We start from the raw sequence: 20,257 nt of genomic DNA, 5'->3' as shown, positions 1-20,257 counted from the left end.
TGTTTCCTCACTAGAAATTTAAGTCGATGCTCAGTACTGAATCTGTAATGATAACTAAGAATTGAAAGGTCTGATCAAATTTTATTCTGAATTATTTCAGAAAGCATTTTATTAAAAGTGTCAAATGACAGTCTAAAAACTGATAAATATTTCATAAGACTATATACTATATGATTTCAAAAATAATGGATTAAAATAGTAAGTTGCATACAAGTGACATACATACAATAAAGCCTAAAGATACCAAAGCCTGCTGAATCTTTGAATTCCCGCCAAGATTTTGTGGGAGTTGTTCACAGTTCTGAGACTGAAGGAGGTACCAGAGCCATTCACATCATTCTAGGAATACCCACAACAGAATGGGTTTCAAAGACACACATGTATGTAGATCCATTCTGTGAAGACTGTTCTAATGGCTAGTTTAGGTGGTTCCTTCAAAGGCAGGTACATACTTGGGCTATATATAAATTTACTTGGCATGGGCTGAGGGGATAAAGAGGAGAAGAGGGAGTCCAACAAGTTCACAACCACCAGCACCCTTTCTAAATTAATCAGAATACCAAACACTGCTTTGAATAAGTATCACTTGCTTTCAATAAGTAAATTAAGCATCTTGAAAAACATCAAAATAAAATTGTTTTGACAGTTTTCAGGAAATAGCAGACCATAAAGGGAAAAATTGTATATTAATAAGCAAATATATATATCTGAATTTAGTTGACTAAAAAGAATACATTTCACACAAATACTTCATTTATATTTTGTTTTATTTATACTTTAGGATTTAATTTATATTTAATATATATTTACTATTTGTATATTTTAAATTAACTCATTTTTAGAAAGGTAATATAATGAATAAGAGAAAGGGTTAACACATCAAAGCTCTTTAAGGTTCAAATTGTGGCCTCACAAGGTATGAGTTTTAAGACCTTGACCAAGTTAATTTCTACATACTTCAGTTTCATTATTTGTAAAATGATACGCAGAAAGCTTCCACTGAATGTTAGATCTTGTCAGTTGAATAAATTATAATACTTCTCAGTCATATTTTTTTTACATTTCTTTCAATATATTAGTGTACAATGAAATTCTAATAACATTTCTAGTAAAGGGATAAACATTTGTTGACTGCAGAAATCTAAGACAATTACTCTGCTGGGTACTTTCAATCCTTCATATCCTTCCCTGTAAATGGGTTTTAGAAAAATACCACTTGCATAGATAAGAAAACTGAAGATGAGGAGAGGAAATGACTGATTCAAAGGTACCCTGTTAGACACGGCAGTTCTAGGATTTGTACTCAGGTCTTAAGAGGCTCTACTATGCTACACTGACTCCGTAACTATCAATCAAGCCACCCTTTCTAGTTGCATCCTGGGATGCACTACAAGGGTATTTCTTTAGGTTTTTAAGTTGTATGTATCAGGCACAACCTTGCATGATAGATCTTTCCATTCCAAATACATGACCTTCTAGTAAGTGTATGTAGTGTGTGTGTGTGTATATATATACACACACACTTTATCTCAATGTCAGAGATAGTGAGCATATAGCTCATTAACTTCTAACTGAAATATAACATTCTCACTGACTGACAAAAAAAATATTACGGTGTTTTACAAGAGGATATATTAACTGCTTAAAATAATATACAGCTGACCCTTGGAAAAAAGTGGGGGCCGAGGGGGAATAAGAGCTCCAACTCAATGTGAAGTCAAAACTCCATGTATAATTTTGCAGGTGGCCCTCTGTATCCATGGTTCCCAATCCTTGGATTCAACCATGGATCGTGTACTACTGTAGTATGTATTTAGTGAAAAAACAAATCTGTGTGACAGTGGAACTGCGCAGTTCAAACCCTTGTGGTTCAGGGGTCAGCTGTAATTAACAAATGATATGGCGGATTCATTTTGATATTTGGCAAATCTAATACAGTTATGTTAAGTTTAAAAATAAAATAAAATTAAAAAAAAAAAAAAAATTTATATTTTGCGCATGTAAAAAATGTGAGGAAGATGTGTATACCTCTGAGTTGTGAAATCCAGGTGTACTCATTGGTTTTCTTTCTTCCAGTACTACTGCAGCAGAACTGAGAGCCCAATCTTTTATCAGATCTTTATGCTTTTCATTGATAATAGGCCTATTATAATCTTGATTGTCATCTACTCCAAATACCTAGGAGGAGAAAATTATTTTATAAATGAGATTCTGAGTAGCAGATTAGTATGTGAGCATTATCAGTAACTTCAGAGGCAAAAAATAGTATTTTAAGTTAATTTCATAGGTAAGTTCAATAATGAGGGAAACTTGTTTAATGATAGGGTAACATCCAATAGGAGTAACAGCTGGAGATGAAAACAGGGCAGTGGTACCTCATGTAAATGTAACTAACCTTTTTAAACATTTAGCAAATGTACCATTTGATAATAAATAAGAGATATTCAGGATATTACATTTGCTTTGTTAAAAGATGTTAATAATGTTAAGCATTTTAAGATGCCAAGTGTTAGGATCGAGTACCACACCACTTCAGCTTCTCTCTGCCTTTGAGAAGCATGCTGGAAGCTTAAAGCTTATGGTTGATTTTATCTGTTCCTTCTCTAACAAGTGCTTAATATTTACATACATGAATTAAATTTATACATGTAATTTTCTCAGGTACTAAATAACAGATTTTATTGTATGATCTTTGTATAAAATATACTATAATTCTTAAACTTTGTATAGAGTACAACATAATTTTTAAACTTAAAGGCCTTTGTTTGAAATGCAGATTCCTGAGTCTGTTCACACAGGTTAGCATTTTCAGTAAGAAGACTGTCTGTAGTCAACACTTCTGAAATATTCTAAACACAGAGACCAACAATCAATCATGTACCTTTAAAGGGCAGTTACCTGAGTCTTATTTATTGGCATGACTAAGGCTTTGAATTAACTGGGAAAAGTTTATAACTATATAAACTTTAACACTGTTTTACTCTTAAGTCTACTTGGTTGCCAATGGTTATTATTTATAGGTATTAGTTGTGGTTCTAATTATTAAAATGAAGAATGGTAACATGTGCTTGAATTAGCACTTTGTAGAAGAGAGCTTTAGAATAAAATCAAAGAGCCTTCATTTTCTACAAAAATGGAAAAAATCTTTAAGTTAAACTATTTTCTAGAAAACTTTTTAATGATATGGTACTTTTTAATGATAGCTGATAAATTCTGAAGTCTACATTTAGTAAAGCAAATATCAAATTTGCAAAATTCACTGAACTTGGAAATGTTACCACTAGATGTCATTACTTAATATTTAATTCAAATGTAACTGTACAGTTCTCAAGAATTATGATTTAATATTCTGTTGAACCACTCAATATTCAAATATTCTTTGCTTTAAGAGAAAACTGGGTATTATTCTTTGACTATTAAATCAAATATGAATTTTTTTAGTATACAGAAAGGAAAAAACAAACCCATTTCATTTTGCCAAACAGCAGAATTAGTAAGTTTAACAATAGCAATAAGACATACTAAATATATCTTTCCATGTGCTCTGCCTTCAACTCCACTTGTAAAGAAGAAACCAGAACTACTAAGTTATGCATGACTACCTTAAAATTTTAAAATTATCTCTAACTCAAGTCACTGAACTCCACATTTACTGAAGCTTATTTCCTTATTTGCATAATCACACACAAAAAATTACAACTCAAGTTTCTGAGAAAAAGATAAAAATAATCACATGTGATTACTTGTATGTTGTATCTCTCTGGCACGTTAATATAAAATTTACCTTCAGTTAATTTCTGATTTGATGATATTTAATTCTAATCCATACTCGAAATGGACTTCCAAAACTTTGATTTCCTTAAATATCTAAGCATCAGCAGTTCCGAATCTAATAAATCTCTTCAAATTGCTTCTGACGCTATTTTGAAATAATAATGAAAGACACACACAGAGAGAACTAATGTTTTTAGGGAAGGGGACTGAAGCTGTATAGAAACTGTAGTCCTACAGATTCCTCTTAAAACATCAGAGATATTAACAGTTATACATATATCTGTCAGAGAAGTAGCAATTGATTGATATTTTCCAAACAATACGGCCTGAAGTAGTGCTTGCTGTATGAGCAAGGAAGCCTTCAAAGTTCATACCTATACTTTTGATAGTGTTTTGCAAAATTAATGATACTAATAACTAGTTCAGCTTGAAATCTAAATTGTCATTTTTATGTCTCAGTATAAAAAATCTACAACTTTCATGTGAAAACAAAGAAGACAGAAACGGCTATACTCTGTGTACTTTAAAGCTGTAGTACTTTTCACATCTAAAAAAGTACATACAATCTGACATGCATACAATAACTTAAACACTTGAAGGCTCCTCAAAGCAGAGACCAAGCTTGCTAGATTTTCTCATCTTTTCATTCTAGATTTTGTCCCCAGGTGATCGTCACTGAAATCACTAACTGCAAACCGTTACTCACCCTATCTGTACTTTCTCCTCCTAGACAGCTCAGTGATATTACAAACACACTATGCTAACCTAGGCGCATGAATCTTTTCTCTTCCCCACTACGCAGGGCTCAATTAAACCCCCAAACCTGATAAAGTACAACATCAGGGTGCCTCTCATTCAGCTAGAAACTCTTTTAGATTAGAAGTCTAAAGGGAGAAAAAAAGAAAGAGCAGATATCTGTCCAACTTTTGTATTTCCTAAGTAGAATCCTCCTCCTAAGTTTGTCAGTTTTTAATTTTTCCAAAGGGCATGGGGAAGGAGCAGGAGTGGTATGGGAACAGAAAATGTCTTTTTCCATTTGTACTCTCTGTGCTCTGTGGTACTGGCAGTTTAAAAATTATTTATGTACCTTAGGGGCTGGGAGTGTTTTCATGTATTCTTCCCTATAATTCCCTTGATCCAGACAGATGCATCTCTATATGGGGGAGTGACCTGTGACTCCTCTAGGAGCCTCTAGGTTTAGGGTAAGAAGACAGAATTAGGGAACATGTTCTCAATCTTTTCCTTTGAATATGTACACGTGATATGTAGCATCTCATGTTGGGATTTCACAGCTATTTTGCATTGGCTACTTTAAATAGTCTTAACAACCTGCTACTGAGGTATGGTAACATTATTTGTAGGTTGCTGGGTTCACCACCATAGGGCATTTAAAAAATAAACAAACAGACTATATATAAGCTCAGGTGCTCAGTTGTGTGCAACTTTTTGTGACCCCCTGGACTGTAGCCCACCAGGTTCCTCTTCCATGGGACTAACCTGGAAAGAATATTGGAGTGGGTTGTCACCTCCTACTCATGGAGGTGATGGAATTCCAGTTGAGCTATTTCAAATCCTGAAAGATGATGCTGTGTAAGTGCTGCACTCAATATGCCAGCAAATTTGGAAAACTCAGCAGTGGCCACAGGACTGGAAAAGGTCAGTTTTCATTCCAATCCCAAAGAAAGGCAATGCCAAAGAATGCTCAAACTACCGCACAATTGCACTCATCTCACACGCTAGTAAAGTAATGCTCAAAATTCTCCAAGCCAGGCTTCAGCAATACGTGAACCGTGAACTTCCAGATGTTCAAGCTGGTTTTAGAAAAGGCAGAGGAACCAGAGATCAAATTGCAAACATCCGCTGGATCATGGAAAAAGCAAGAGAGTTCCAGAAAAACATTTGTTTGTTGACTATGCCTTTGACTGTGTGGATCACAATAAACTGTGGAAAATTCTGAAAGAAATGGGAATACCAGACCACCTGACCTGCCTCTTGAGAAACCCATATGCAGGTCAAGAAGCAACAGTTAGAACTGGACATGGAACAGACTGGTTCCAAATAGGAAAAGGAGTTCGTCAAGGCTGTATATTGTCACCCTGCTTATTTAACTTATATGCAGAGTACATCATGAGAAACGCTGGACTGGAAGAAGCACAAGCTGGAATCAAGATTGCCGGGAGAAATATCAATAACCTCAGATATGCAGATGACACCACCCTTATGGCAGAAAGTGAAGAGGAACTAAAAAGCCTCTTGATGAAAGTGAAAGAGGAGAGTGAAAAGGTTGGCTTAAAGCTCAACATTCAGAAAACGAAGATCATGGCATCTGGTCCCATCACTTCATGGGAAATAGATGGGGAAACAGTGGAAACAGTGTCAGACTTTATTTTTTGGGGCTCCAGAATCACTGCAGATGGTGACTGCAGCCATGAAATTAAAAGACGCTTACTCCTTGGAAGAAAAGTTATGACCAACCTAGATAGCATATTAAAAAGCAGAGACATTACTTTGCCAACAAAGGTCCGTCTAGTCAAGGCTCTGTTTTTTCCAGTGGTCATGTATGGATGTGAGAGTTGGACTATAAAGAAAGCCAAGCACTGAAGAATTGATGCTTTTGTGAATTGATGCTTTTGAACTGTGGTGATGGAGAAGGCTCTTGAGAGTTCCTTGGACTGCAAGGAGATCTAACCAGTCCATCCTAAAGGAGATCAGTCCTGGGTGTTCATTGGAAGGACTGATGTTGAAGCTGAAACTCCAATACTTTAGCCACCTGATGCAAAGAACTGACTCCTTTGAAAAGACCCTGATGCTGGGAAAGATTGAGGGCAGGAGGAGAAGGGGACGACAGAGGATGAGATGGTTGGATGGCATCACTGACTCAATGGACATGGGTTTGGGTGGACTCTGGCAGTTGGTGATGGACAGGGAAGCCTGGCATGCTGTGGTTCATGGAGTCACAAAGAGTCAAACACGACTGAGTGACTGAACTGAACTCAAAGGCACCATCTGACCTTACCTTCTTCCTTTTCATCTGTCTGGGTAAATCTCTGTCCTTTCCCAGAACCTATCCTACATCCTTGATTCTTCCTATTCTTTTGGACTCTTACAGCCTCCTTCTTTTCCTTTTTTATCACTGTTTAGCATTCTCTTTCTATTAGTTCCTCCTTTTGTATACTGAAATCACATTCAGTTTTTATCTAATGCTTCTATAGTTAAAATGTCCAGTTTCTCTCCTTTTTATGGCTTAATTCATTGTCATGCATTCTTTTCTTTCATGCCTAAATCTTGCTGCTCATCAATTACCATCTTATGCTTTTTTTGCCAAACAGATTTTTAAGCATTAAGTGCTTAAGTGGGTATTAACAGAAACTAAAAAGTATTTCTAGATTTCTATTAATCAAAGCAATCCCCCTGAAACTTACACATTTCTTCGGATGCAACCAAGTCTTTTGCAGCTTTCATATTTCTTATTACAAAGAAAAACTTACAAAACACAGGTTTTAAATTACACATTTCAATAAGTTATTTTGGAATCAAATAAACAAATTTCAGTACATAAAATATAGGAAAATCTGTTTGTAGAGACCTCATTGCATTTAATCAATCTATAAATTCACTGAAATAAATTAGCTAATACATAGCTAACCACATATAGATAGATAAACATAAAAATCAAGTCAATATTTTTTCTTTCTCATTTATCCATTCAAAAGATAATTACTGAGTGTCTACTACATACCAGGAACTGTTCTAGGCACAAGAAATACAAACATGATGAATACAAATGAGATCATTCTAGAAAGGATAGAGAGAAAATAAACTAGCTAGAGGTAAGTTCTATAAAGAAATCACAGTAGTATTATAAGAGGGTAATGCTGGGGCTATTTTATAGATAGAGTGGTTAAAGAGGCCTCTGAAAGTAAATTATAAGGAGGTAGGCATGCAAAACTAAACCAAAAAACCACACAGGGAAGAGCTCATTAGACTAGGGCACAGTAAGTGAAAAGCCCCTAAAAACCAGGAAAATAAATAAGATCTCTTACAATAGTAGAGAAAGGAAAATCGGGGCAAACCTAATAAATCTTAAGCTTTTAACTGAAAAAAACGTGAGGGTTTCCTTATGAATCTTTGGGGATTAATACAGCAGTAAAGAGTTTCCTGTACCTAAGAAGGACATGGAGTGTTAAAAAGGGGAGAGGAGCATCAACAGAGTGACCAAAACTGAATTCTCCTGATACAAAAAATTTTTTTAAATTGTTCAGTGAAGAGACAGCAGGAAAGAAGATTAACATAAAAGAAAAAAAATCAAGCTGTCAGAATTTACCTGTTAAGAACCACTTAACCACTTTGCTTCAGCCCTAATTATTAACTCAGATTATTTCTGGATTGATAGGAATTAGAAAAAAAATATTAAGTCAAATTCCAAATGCAGCCTCTATTATCAAGGTCCTCTTCTACTACTCAAGGCTCTTATCTGATCTCTTTTCCTTTAGTTCCAGATACCTGACTGGGTATATGAGTGGACTCTGCACATACCTCCCTCCTCTGTGTTCTAACAGGCTCTCTTTACCTAGATTTTGACTCTGCTTTATCACAGTTCCCTGACTCTGACTTGAACCTAGTCTAGAATCTTGCTGTGAATGTCAGAGAGTTTGGAATATCTTCATTCCAAATTGCTTATACCTGGATCCAGGTTCTCAGCACTGACTTCCTTTGGGATGTCTCACTGCTGTCGATGTTCCTCATTTTGTGTTTCCAGTCCTGTATAGTTCTCCTGGTTCTGGATTCTTCCCTACCACCTGTTGCCTACAGAATCAGCACTGATAGATACGAGACCCCAGGAAGGGAGAGAATATGCTAATAAGAGGCACTGGGGGAATCAAAACTCAGTAAAGAAGTATCTGGTAGAACTGGTCTATGGTATGAAATTTGTGGAGAAGAAAAATACTTTTTTCAAAAGAATCTCAAGACCTCTACAAAGACCAGTATTTTTTCTTTTCATTTAATATTTGGCTTTCTGTTTTCACTACAAGTCTTTCTCATTTAGCTTAAAGTCTATGAAGTAGCCCTGACAGTATCCTTCTCTTCCCTTAGCAGTGTTTTGGACGAAGGAGTGGGGAAAAGAAACTGGTACTATGATGGGTTCTCTAGGTTATTATAGGGAAGTCAAAGGAGGGAGGTCTAGGGGAGGCTATCATTGCAGCGGAAGATAATTACCTTTAATCCAGGCAGTTAACAGCACTTTCTTATTATAGCACATCTCCATGTAAGCTTAGATGTAAAACTTAAGAGTTCTTTATGAATAACAGACATTTGCGTTAATATTATAAAAAGTAAATTTGGGGACAGAGCATACAATAAGTTTTATCTACTGACAAACACACAACACAGAAGTATAAACCAAAATGCTGTAATCCCGTAACTTGGAGGTTGGGGCAGAGATATCTCAGTGCCCTTGAATTACATAACAGTACAACGACACAGAAAAAGATAATGGCATAATAGCTTGATCATCTCTTTAAACAGATCCTACTTTAGCAGTATGCAACTTCTCCTGAGTTGCAAGGCAAGTATGTTCTGCTTATCGTCTCTAGACGCAGAAATACAATGTATTTTGCAGAAAAACTGAAAAGGCATTCTAGCGCTTAGCATATTTAATGTCAGTGTATCATGTGAAACTGCTGCTTACTCACTTTTATTATTCTGTCTTTGATTCCAAGGTGCTATTGTTCTTTTGGTTTTCTCTTACTCCTATGTTTGATCCTCCTTTATTCACTCTTATTCCTTTGTCCACCTATACTGGTGTTTCTAAGAATTTCATACTTTGCCTCTTCTCACTTTTATACACTCTTTCCAGGTGATCTCATCTCTATTTTGCATTCACAGCTACCCTCTTGCAATTCCAGAAATGTTATTTTAGCCCAGATCTCTTCTTACCTAAGATCCAGACATTTATATTTAACTGACTACTGGACATGTCAGTAGCTTTTTAATCACCTTCTCTGCTTCCAGCCTTTCCAAGTTTCAATCCATTCTTTACACTTATGACAATGATTTGCATGTCACTGACAGATTTAAAAGTGTTCAATGATTCACAACTGCATTCAGCATTAAAACAAAAACAAAAACACTAAAGTCCTTAATACAATATGGAGAGGTCATCAATGTCTAGTCCAATCTCATCTCTCTGAAAGTAACTGCGGTCCTCTGAACAAGGCCTCTACCCTCCTGGGCTTTTGAAAAGATTGCTCCATGTTTTTGAAAAACTCTCCTTGACCATGCCTGCTGCTAAGTCGTGTCCGACTCTGTGCAACCCCACAGACGGTAGCCCACCAGGCTCCCCCGTCCCTGGGATTCTCCAGGCAAGAACACTGGAGTGGGTTGCCATTTCCTTCTCCAATGCATGAAAATGAGAAGTGACAGTGAAGTCGCTCAGTCGTGTCTGACTCTTAGCGACCCCATGCCTATTATGGGATTAATCCTGTACGTTTCAAAACGAGCTTGGTTGGCAATTAAATTCGGTATTTACTGAGGACATTTTATATGCCAGGCACTAGGTTCCTACAGTCATGGAGTTTATATTCTTGCACATGTGTGTGTTTGTGTGTGTATTATAGGGGAGCACAGAGGCAAATAAATAAACAGGAAACTATCAAATGCTGATAGAGCTTATGATTAAAACGAAACAAGCTGATTTGACAGTACAGGGGAGGAGAGGGGTGTTTCCTTAGATTGGACAGTTAAAGACTTCTCTGAGGAAAAGATATTTAACCTGAGATCTCCTCATGGAAGCTATTGGTACCCTTACTTGAACAGTTTGCTCATCAAAGCATCCACCATACTATTTTTAATGCATATGTTTTCACTTGTATATTTCCATGCTTCCATATAACTTAGTTCTTGAGGGGAAGAACTCTGTCTTTTCCATTTCAATCTCTCTCTCTCCTAACACAAAGCTGGGCACATGGCAGATGCTGAATAAAGGTTGAGAAAAAAAATTAGTGAAATAAACCAGCTCTCAAATGAGGGAGTAAAAAAGGAAAGAAACCACACTGAAGTTTTCAGGCCCAAATAACAATTAAATTCCGAGGGACAACAGCTGATAGTCCCCACTTCCATCCCACACACCCCAACTTTAAAAGGGAGAAAACCGATGACAAAGCTTTCCTGAGCAACTTGATATGATGTCTGAATCTCCTCCCATCCTCCCAAAGTCCTTCTTACGCCCTGATTCTGACTATTTTGGGTCTTTGTTTTCTTCATGCTCACAGGCTACTTCATTTTCTTCAGACATTTGTATCCCCAGAGCCTGACTTTAGCTAGCCTGAATCTGACCTCTAGCTTTAACCACAGCCAGTAGAATCTCAGCACTTTTTCTTTGGCATTCACAACATAATGTAGTGACTCCTGTTTTCCCCTACAATTATGGCCTTAGCTTTGTTTTCTGGTTTATACAAACTAAGAATGACTGAATTATCTACTCAGTCACATTCTGACATTATTCCCTTAAATGAATCCTGCTTTAGATTCTTGGCTTTCTTTATCCATAGTGTAACCATATAATTTGTCACTGAAATTGGGACTGTTTTTGAAAATGAAAAAAAGGATGCTTATTATGGACAGCAGGTATACACCAGGTTTTGTGGTCCTCTTCATCCAGCAGTTTACTTTTCAAGAGTCTCAACTGCCAACAGTGACTTCCTTCTTGACTTTCTGTTGTTGTGGCCAGGCTATTTCCTTGCACTTTAACTTCCATTTGAGTTTCAGATTTGACCTTTTCAATGCTGAGGAACTTTTCAGGATTTATCAAAACCTAGTGTAGAGATTCATACATGGAAACTCCTCATAAGGTTAATAACATAGCTAATATTTATAGACCTTTTATCATAAGATAGCATTATAATAATAAGCCTCATATATTTTATTGAATTATTTCTGCAATCTAGTGTTCACTCAGTGTACTTATATCTGGTACAGCTAGTACAGATCTGTCTGCCTACAAGTGTTCATGTTTTTAAACTACTACAATATAATCTCCCACTGAAAGATCTTTTAATAGAGAAACATCAATAAACTATAAGTGAAATATACATAAATTGAACAAAACTATACTAGAATAAAATTAATCTGAATTTTAAAACTTATTAGCTTTTTTTTCAAAACCTATCTTTTTATGTTCTACTTGACAGTATCTTAAATAGAAATATACTAACTTTAATCTGAAAGTAATGTCATTATTGATTCCCAGTGATGAAAATAATTAGAAATGACTGAGTCATTTTCTATTGCTACAACTGTGTTCTTAGCTTTCCTTTACTATTATTAGAAATATTACTTTATGTTTGTTAATTTTTTAAAACTTTCTCTTTTTTTTTTATTTATTTCTCTTATTAACAACTATCATAATATCTATTTCCTAAACTAATGGGTTTCTAGAAGTCTGGAGTTCTATACCCCAACACTGAAAAATTCTGAGCATTTGCTCAATAAATGGATGTTAGAAATTTTATATATATATATATATACACACACACACCAATGTAGTAATAGACTGTATACACCATAGAACACACTCTTAAACAGAAATAAAAACTATGAAATTAAAAGTAAATATAAGTCCCAATAATTTCCTGCTTCCCAAAGGGTTACCTTGTCTATTCTCTAAAAGACCACTGTTTAAGCTCATCATCTGAACTAGTGTATTTCAAATGTTAATCTGCATATGAGCCCTACTTTTAAAGCAGATTCCTTTTCACTATGTTTAAGATGGGCTGGAGATTTTGTATTTCTAACAGGCTCTCTAGTGATGCTAATGCTGCTCACATGCTAAGTAACAAGAACTGAAACAAGAGATTAATGCTTAGCCAAATTTATGTTTCTGTCTTCCAGGGGATAAAATATACAGCAGATTCTAAAGTCAATCTTTCATTACTGGGGGCAAAACTACTTTTTAAACCATACAACACCATTATACACCTTAATCAAATACATCAAAAATAAAATCTGTAATGTAAATGATTATCATAACTAGGTATACCCTTGGTTAAACTCAGAGTATCATAAACATGCTGATTTTGTTTTTATACATTTCTTTTCTATCACCACAGACAGCAGTGAATAGAAATTAAGAGAAGAAACTATGGAGAAAGAATAAAATGGATTAAACATGTATTTTCACCTGCTTCCAAAATAAAATTAGTAGGCAGGAAAACTTTGTTTAACTATTTTCAACTGAAGCTCATGTTTATATTAATGGAGTCAACAGTAATGGTTTTCTTTGATTTTTAGTTTTTAAATGCAAAGTGAGCATGGTCAAGATGTAGCATTTAAAAAGTCAATCTTAAATTATTAAAACTTTAACAGGTCCAAACAGCTTATATGTACAGAACTTTACATATGAAACTCAGGCAAATTCAGAATATAGCAGAACAAAACCAGAAAGTATTTTGGTCTTATTGTTAGGTTTTCAGTTCCCTAATAAAATCCTAAAGTTTTAATATACTAACTACATGAAAACATTTCATATCCTCTAATAATTTCCAACAGTTAAATATACCACGAGAAAACTAATACCAATTATTTACCTTGTCAATCATTTTTCTTGCTTCCACTTCCTCACTGTTGGGATTCTCTAACTCAATGGTATAAGTACCCTTGTCACTTTGGTCATCATCATTATCCTTTTCAGAAGCAGCGGAAGTAGCTTGATTTTTTAACATTTTATCCATCTCCTGGCTTGGTCTGTGCCCAAGACTCCCTGAACTTCTTAATAATGCAGTTTGTAGGAAGGGAATTGACACCGACGGCTCCTCTGATTTCTGTTTTAACAATTTCCCATGTGGAACACCATGCCCCCCTCTGTGGTGCGCAGAGCTAGTCTGTAAAGACAAAGAAACCACTTTGGCATCTGCTGCTGGAGATTTTGTTTTTTCAAGTTTTGTATGTGGTGCTGAATGAGTAGTTTCCTGACACAAGATTCCCGTACTCTGAGAGAAAGAATATGACCTTCTTTTTCTGGGATTGTCTTCATCAAAGAATGCAATCATAAAAGCAGTTTGACTTACAACAGCTTGGTCTTGATGCTTTTCAGTAGCCTGGGCCTTCTGTAGTTTTTTCTGTTCTGAATGGTGGCGCCTTAAGTGTTCCTCAAGAGTTGCACGCTTGCTACAGCGCCTGTGAGCCCCAGCATTTTCTGAGTCGCTTTGTGTACCATCATCATGTTTGTTTCCTGGACACAGAAAAGAAACCACATAATAGAGAAGGGAAAAAGTCCTATGTAGAAAATCAAAGCATATACAGAAGCGCTGCTTGTTCTGCCCCTCCCCCCTTTCAATCCGAAGTCATATGTTCTTTTCAGTAACAGGCTCTGCAAACTTCCCTCAATCGCAATGCTTACATTCAAATTTCATCAACCAACAATAAGTCCTTTATAAACACTTGAATAGGATTACTTTTCTTTCTCCAAATTTTAACTTTATAATGGTCCATCAATGCCTTAAAAGATAAGCAGTGCTACAACATCTGTGATAGTCTGTATTTGTAACATTAAATATTAATCCTGCCTTTAAACCTTATACCTTATTTAAACAATCAAAAATTTATCTTTAGCATCAGAAAGGAAAAGACAGAAAAAAGTGTGATCCCACCAAAATGCTTAGAAATGCTTATCGTTACACAGGAAAAGAGAATGCAAATGCAATACAAAAGTGTGATGAATCGTTAATTTCAGTGATGTTCAAAACTTTTAAAAGTACAGCATTCCTTTCCTTTTTAATATTTAAAAATGCAAATTTGCAGTTTCCACCAATTACTGTACAATTCTTTACAAACATCTTTCTAGCTATGGTAATTTTTGCAATTTTGTATGTGTGCTCATTTAAACTCTGGTGGCTTCAACGAGTTAAATAAAGCATGCTAAAAGGTCTAGCATGGAAAAAGCATAGACTATGAAATCCTATATAAACCTACCAGACAAATGGCATGTTGCTAAATATAACGAGATAAAAATATGTTTTCTCCATTAAGCATATAGAGTCAAGATAGAATACTGCAGTTGAATTTTGAAAATATCAGCTTCCTAATAGAGGCTTTTTGTTACTCTTCATAGCTCTGTTAAGGATTAAGTGTGAAACTTTATGAAAACTACTTGATTTTTCACTGATTTAGAATTCTTTGTAAACAATAAGCACACTAGAGGAAATAATCAAATGACAATTATTACATTCTTATAGCATGAATTTAATGGAAAGTTGAGTTATTCTATGTGTGTTTTAGACTGAGTCACAAATGAGGGCTTAAAAGATAGTTCTTTAGAAGAAAGCTTAAATGAATCTAGTCAACCAGGTGTATTTCAATACTTCCAGAACTAAATCTGAAAATCTTCCTTCGAATTAGCAACTACTGAAAATGCAATACGAAAAGAAAAAAAACAAAAATTAGTGTTTAGTTTAATTAATGGAATTCCTGCCTTGGTAATTAATCTAGGGATAAAGGATAGGCAGATGGAATGCAGAAGCAAACAAACCACTAGTTCAAATACAAAACTCGGGAAAATTGCACATTGTACAACCTATTTCATATTGCACTGGATATACTGAAAAGGAATCCAGTTTGTAAGAGCTGTAAATAACTAAACTCCCATATTTCATGTGTAATGGGACCAGATAATCCATATTACACACATACACAATATGAAAACACCATCTTTACAGACTTTAGTTCTTGTTCAGTTCAGTCACTCAGTCGTGCCTGACTCTTTGTGACCCCATGGATGGCAACATGCCAGGCTTCCCTGTCCATCACCAACTCCCGGAACTTACTCAAACTCATGTCCATAGGGTCCGTGTTAGTTATGTGTTATTTCTTGTAACAAGTTATATGTTATAACATAATTATATATGTTATAACACATATATAATATACAGTCATATGTTATGACATACTTATATGATAATTCTTGTAACAACATATAAAAATTTGGTGCTTATCTGGTGTCAGGTCTTTTCAGTATCTTTTAAGTTACAGGTTAACAGGTTATAGATTAGCCATTTTCTTTGTAGAAAATTATTCTTTTTCATTTCCCAGTGTTATATAACACATCTGATCAGATGAAAAAACTGCAATTTTTGTTTTTATTTAACAGAAACATCATTAGGAACTGTTCAGATTTTTTCTGTTTTGTCTATCTTTAATCATGCATTAATATGTTGAAGTTCTTCTAGTATTTTTTAGGATAGATTGACTGTAACTAATCAGTAGCTGTGGCCAAAAGCAGCTTCAACTCTCCTAACGGGTAAAAGTGTATGGACTTTGTGAACATTATTGTCTTCACTGTCCCAAAGCACGTGCATTTCACTCTTGCAGGAGCAAAGTTGTTTTGTTTTGCCTACTTTCAAGTTTTTGACTGATCTAAGCAGTTGCTGAATGTCTCATTATTGTAAAATAGTTTCTATTTGCTATACTTATATTTATTTAGAGACTAGGTATATACTTTTGATCTTTTTATTTTTTTATATTTTTTAATTTTATTTTTTAAACTTTACATAATTGTATTAGTTTTGCCAAATATCAAAATGAATCCGCCACAGGTATACATGTGTTCCCCATCCTGAACCCTCCTCCCTCCTCCCTCCCCATTTGATCTCTTAAATTGTGGAAAATCTCTATCTAAAGATGGCAGCTCTAACTTTGGGGGAAAGTAAAATGTCATTTGTAAATACATCTGAAAAAATAAAATGGATAAATCTTGGATCAAAAATGAGGCATATTCACAAAGCCATTTTCTTAGATGGTTTGTAAAATGTCCTGAAGGCAAATTTAAAAGCAGGGTTCTATGCAATGGCAACATACTAGAATGTATATCTACCTATAAATCAACTCTGAGGGATAATAATAATTTGTATAATTTCTGGTAAGGATTTTAAAAATCTAACATAATATATGAATACAGTCTGAATGTGAACATCAATGCCTCTAACAGGAATCAAAATAACAGCTAAAACAGAAAATAGTCATTATAAGTAAAATTACAGTTACAATAATAGGGTGTAGTAAAGGTTTTTTTTTTTTTGGCCATACCACATGGCATGGAGGATCTTAGTTCCCTAACTAGGGATGAAACCTGTGCCTCCTGCAGTGGAAGCAGAGTCTTAACCACTGGAATGTCAGGAAAGTTCCATAAAGGTATTTTTTAGTGGTGGTTTCTCTCTTAGCTCATTTGTGTACATTTATTAAGGATGGTCTAAAGAACATGTTATTTCTAAATTTTCAAAGTTTACACTACTTTTTACATTATACTAGGATATCAGTCTTATTTTATCCAATCCATAAAAAATGATCAATTTACAAATGGGTAGCTTTTATATGTAAGCTTTAACCTATATGCATATCAATACACATATAGGTCTCAATTATATATGTTATTATCTAGTAGGAGTAAAGACAACAATTACATGTCAAAAGTTTGTATGCCAGGTTAACTGCTTATGATTATAATTAAATATGGTAATAGGCCCTAACAAAGAATTAGGTAATCACACCATCTCACCATCTTGAAATGGCTTAGAAGCAAATAGGAAATAGGTACTTCTTCCATTAGGTGAAGAGAATCCCAAACCATAAAGTACAGGTTAAACCAGGGTCAGTTTTGTCAATGATAATGAAGTCATTCATTGATTATTCAAATTACTGAGTAACTATCACATACTCAAATCCCAGGAAAGGGCTAGAGATATAAGGTAAGTAATATACAATCTCAGCTCAACAAGTATTCTTTTCAAGCTCTTTAACTTTTTGTATGGTAACAGAATGATCAGATTAACATGTAATCATTTCCCTTATAGTAAGCTTGTTAAATAAAATCAAGATATAGTAACATAAATCTGTATTCAGCAAATTCTAAATTAAAATTTAACTAGAAAAACTAATGGGGGGAAAATGATTAGTTGATACTCTGATGTATTTTAATAAAATATTTTCTGTCAAGTATTTTTAATAAAACATTTAATAATTATTTCAAAAATAAACCTTTAACTGCAATTTTCACTAGTGAATTCTTAATTCAGTTAATTCCTAGTACATCTATTTGTTTCATGATATGAGTATCTTGTGAACAGTCTGAAACACTCCACCAACAATGTGACTATATTGCCAGAGTAGAACCCTAAGCCCATAATTCAGTAACTTAAAACATTTAAAATCTACATGTTGACATTTTACAGGAAGCACACAGTAGAGAACAGAATTAAACATATATTTTCCTTAAATCAGGAAAATGATGAGAACTGTCTTCTAAGGAATTCCACTGGTGAAATGAATGAATATTTCCACAGGAAAAAGATATTTAATGGCATATATTTTCCAGGCAAGAGTACTGGAGTGGGTTGTCATTTCCTTCTCCAGGGGTTCTTCCTGACCCAGGGATCGAACCTGGCTCTCCTGCATTGTAGGCAGACACTTTACCATCTGAGCCACGAGGGAAATCCCTATGGCATACATATAAATTTACAAAACCAATTTGGTTTTGGCAAGAAAATGAAGGCAGACTGCTTTGAATGAGTAAGTTGGATATGCGCAGAATGGCTGGCTTTTGAACTTTAAGATCAAATATAAACCTTCAAAAAAGCCGAAGCAGGAGCTTTATATCATATAATTATTTTTCTAATCATAGTTTGGTAACTGTGAAGACTGAAGTTAACCATAAAAAAGGAAGTTCTGAAAAGTTACCTTTCAACCTTTTCAAGTAAACTGGAACATCACTTTTAATACTTTTGGAATCCTCTTCTGTTCTTTCCCATACCATCTGAGGAGGGTTGTTCTGTGCTAGCCAGTCAGCTACTTTGTTTTCGGGTGCCATCATTCCAGTTTGAATCCCCGGCAGGTCTTGAGTTCCAGGAGAAGACTTCTTTGACTTGTGGCGCTGATCAGAAGTAAATTTTGTCACATGATCTCTAATAGTTACTTTCCCTGGGGTACTGTCATCAAATTCAATGGTAAATGAAGCATGCCCTGCACCTGTTGTATGAGAACTTGGTGTGTCTTTTGTTGGGATTTCATGAATAGTGCTCTCTGTTATTTGTGATGGTTGCTGAAATTCTTTTGTAGGGATTTCAAAATAACTTGGTTCCCTACAGAAAGGAAAAAGTACTTCTTCACTTGCAGCTGCAGATTGTTCTTCAACTTGCTTGGCATCTATGCTGCACCCTAATAAGAAAAATAAGAGAAAATTCAAAATATTTGGGAGCTTCTAGAACTTGAAGGAGTATAGTAATGGCCACTTCCATTACTCCATGGAAATCAGAAGGCAGATCGCTGCTTAGATGAAAAAGAATGACAAAAGTCATAAAAGAGAAATAATTTTTATTATAAACATGGCATTCCCATTACCAATAGGAGATGCAAGATAAGCAGCAGTGCAAAGGATAGCAAAGCAGTTAAGAGATGGGATTTTGCATGGCTAGGTCTATATTGTTTACAATGTGGATCCAGAAATCATCAAAAGTACAAAAGAAATGAAATCAAATGTAGATGGAGATGCATGTTCAATGTACATATCTAGAGAGAGAAAAAATATGAATTTCCTTATCAAGTAAGGAGGATGAAATATTGCAAAAACAAGTAAATTTCTAAAGGAGAACGAGTGCTCAAATGAAGAAAGAAACATGAGGTTAATACATAAGCAACATTCTGGACAGGATGATTTTACTTACCATTCTTCACCATCACAATTCAGAGATATTACTTTCAGAATCACAAAAATAATATTACTAATGTGTGATCCTTACAAGAAGACAGATAACATTTTATAAAGAAAAGAATGAGTAAAGACATGTGGTTTGCTTGTAAAATGCAATCCAAGCAGCAGTGTGAAACAAGTAAGTTAAAAACAGAAAATTCAGTTGCCAGCCAATTAATTCCAAAAGAAAATTCATGTACATTTCTATACAGCAGAATGTGCTCAACTGTCAAAAATCCTTAGAGGAAAGCTGAATTATAAATCTCAGATCACCAACAAGAGTTGACATAAGCAAGTAATTCTGGAACACTATTCCTCTGTTGCCTCAGAGACAAATAAGAAGGTATGAAAATAAATGCATCTCTATATAAAATATGTGAAGGCATAAAAATGAAAATGATAACCGAAATGTTTTAAATCTGTTATCAGATATTATAAATGCAAAAAAAAATTAAGATTAAACTGCTTTGATTTTCAGGAAGCAAAAGAACTATTATAAAGATGGTAAAGAGTGAATTCAAATAAAAACTATTTCCCTAAAGCTCAAAAGAGCATTCCTTTTAAAAACACATTGATAGAAAAATCATTTACAGATAATTTATTAGGAAAGAATATATGAGGGACAAGGTTGTTTATAATACTTTTCTAATTAAGTGAAGTATTTGGTCTCTTGAAACATTTTTCCAACTATTAAATACTGATGGAATTCTTCAGGTGCTATAATCAGTTTCTTAGCAACACTCTGAATAT

General features: G+C 34.7%; 1 protein-coding gene across 10 annotated transcripts in view; it reads right to left on the bottom strand.

The window, feature by feature from the left end:
• CEP170 (centrosomal protein 170) overlaps positions 1-20,257 on the bottom strand; it is a 137,825-nt gene that overhangs the window by 38,095 nt on the left and 79,473 nt on the right. For 6 of the 10 annotated variants that reach the window (XM_055582115.1, XM_055582113.1, XM_055582111.1 and 3 more), the window contains 4 exons: positions 18,499-18,975; positions 13,839-14,002; positions 13,359-13,652; positions 2,029-2,178 (listed from right to left, as the gene is read on the bottom strand). In XM_055582115.1, coding sequence (XP_055438090.1) covers positions 2,029-2,178; positions 13,359-13,652; positions 13,839-14,002; positions 18,499-18,975 — 1,085 coding nt within the window. The remainder of the gene's footprint in view (positions 1-2,028; positions 2,179-13,358; positions 13,653-13,838; positions 14,003-18,498; positions 18,976-20,257) is intronic. The other 4 variants (XM_055582118.1, XM_055582116.1, XM_055582117.1 and 1 more) reach the window with 2 other exon arrangements.

The sequence above is a fragment of the Bubalus kerabau genome, chromosome 5, assembly GCF_029407905.1.
Source record: "Bubalus kerabau isolate K-KA32 ecotype Philippines breed swamp buffalo chromosome 5, PCC_UOA_SB_1v2, whole genome shotgun sequence".
Lineage (NCBI taxonomy): Eukaryota > Metazoa > Chordata > Mammalia > Artiodactyla > Bovidae > Bubalus > Bubalus kerabau.
This window is presented reverse-complemented; position numbering and strand designations above follow the sequence as displayed.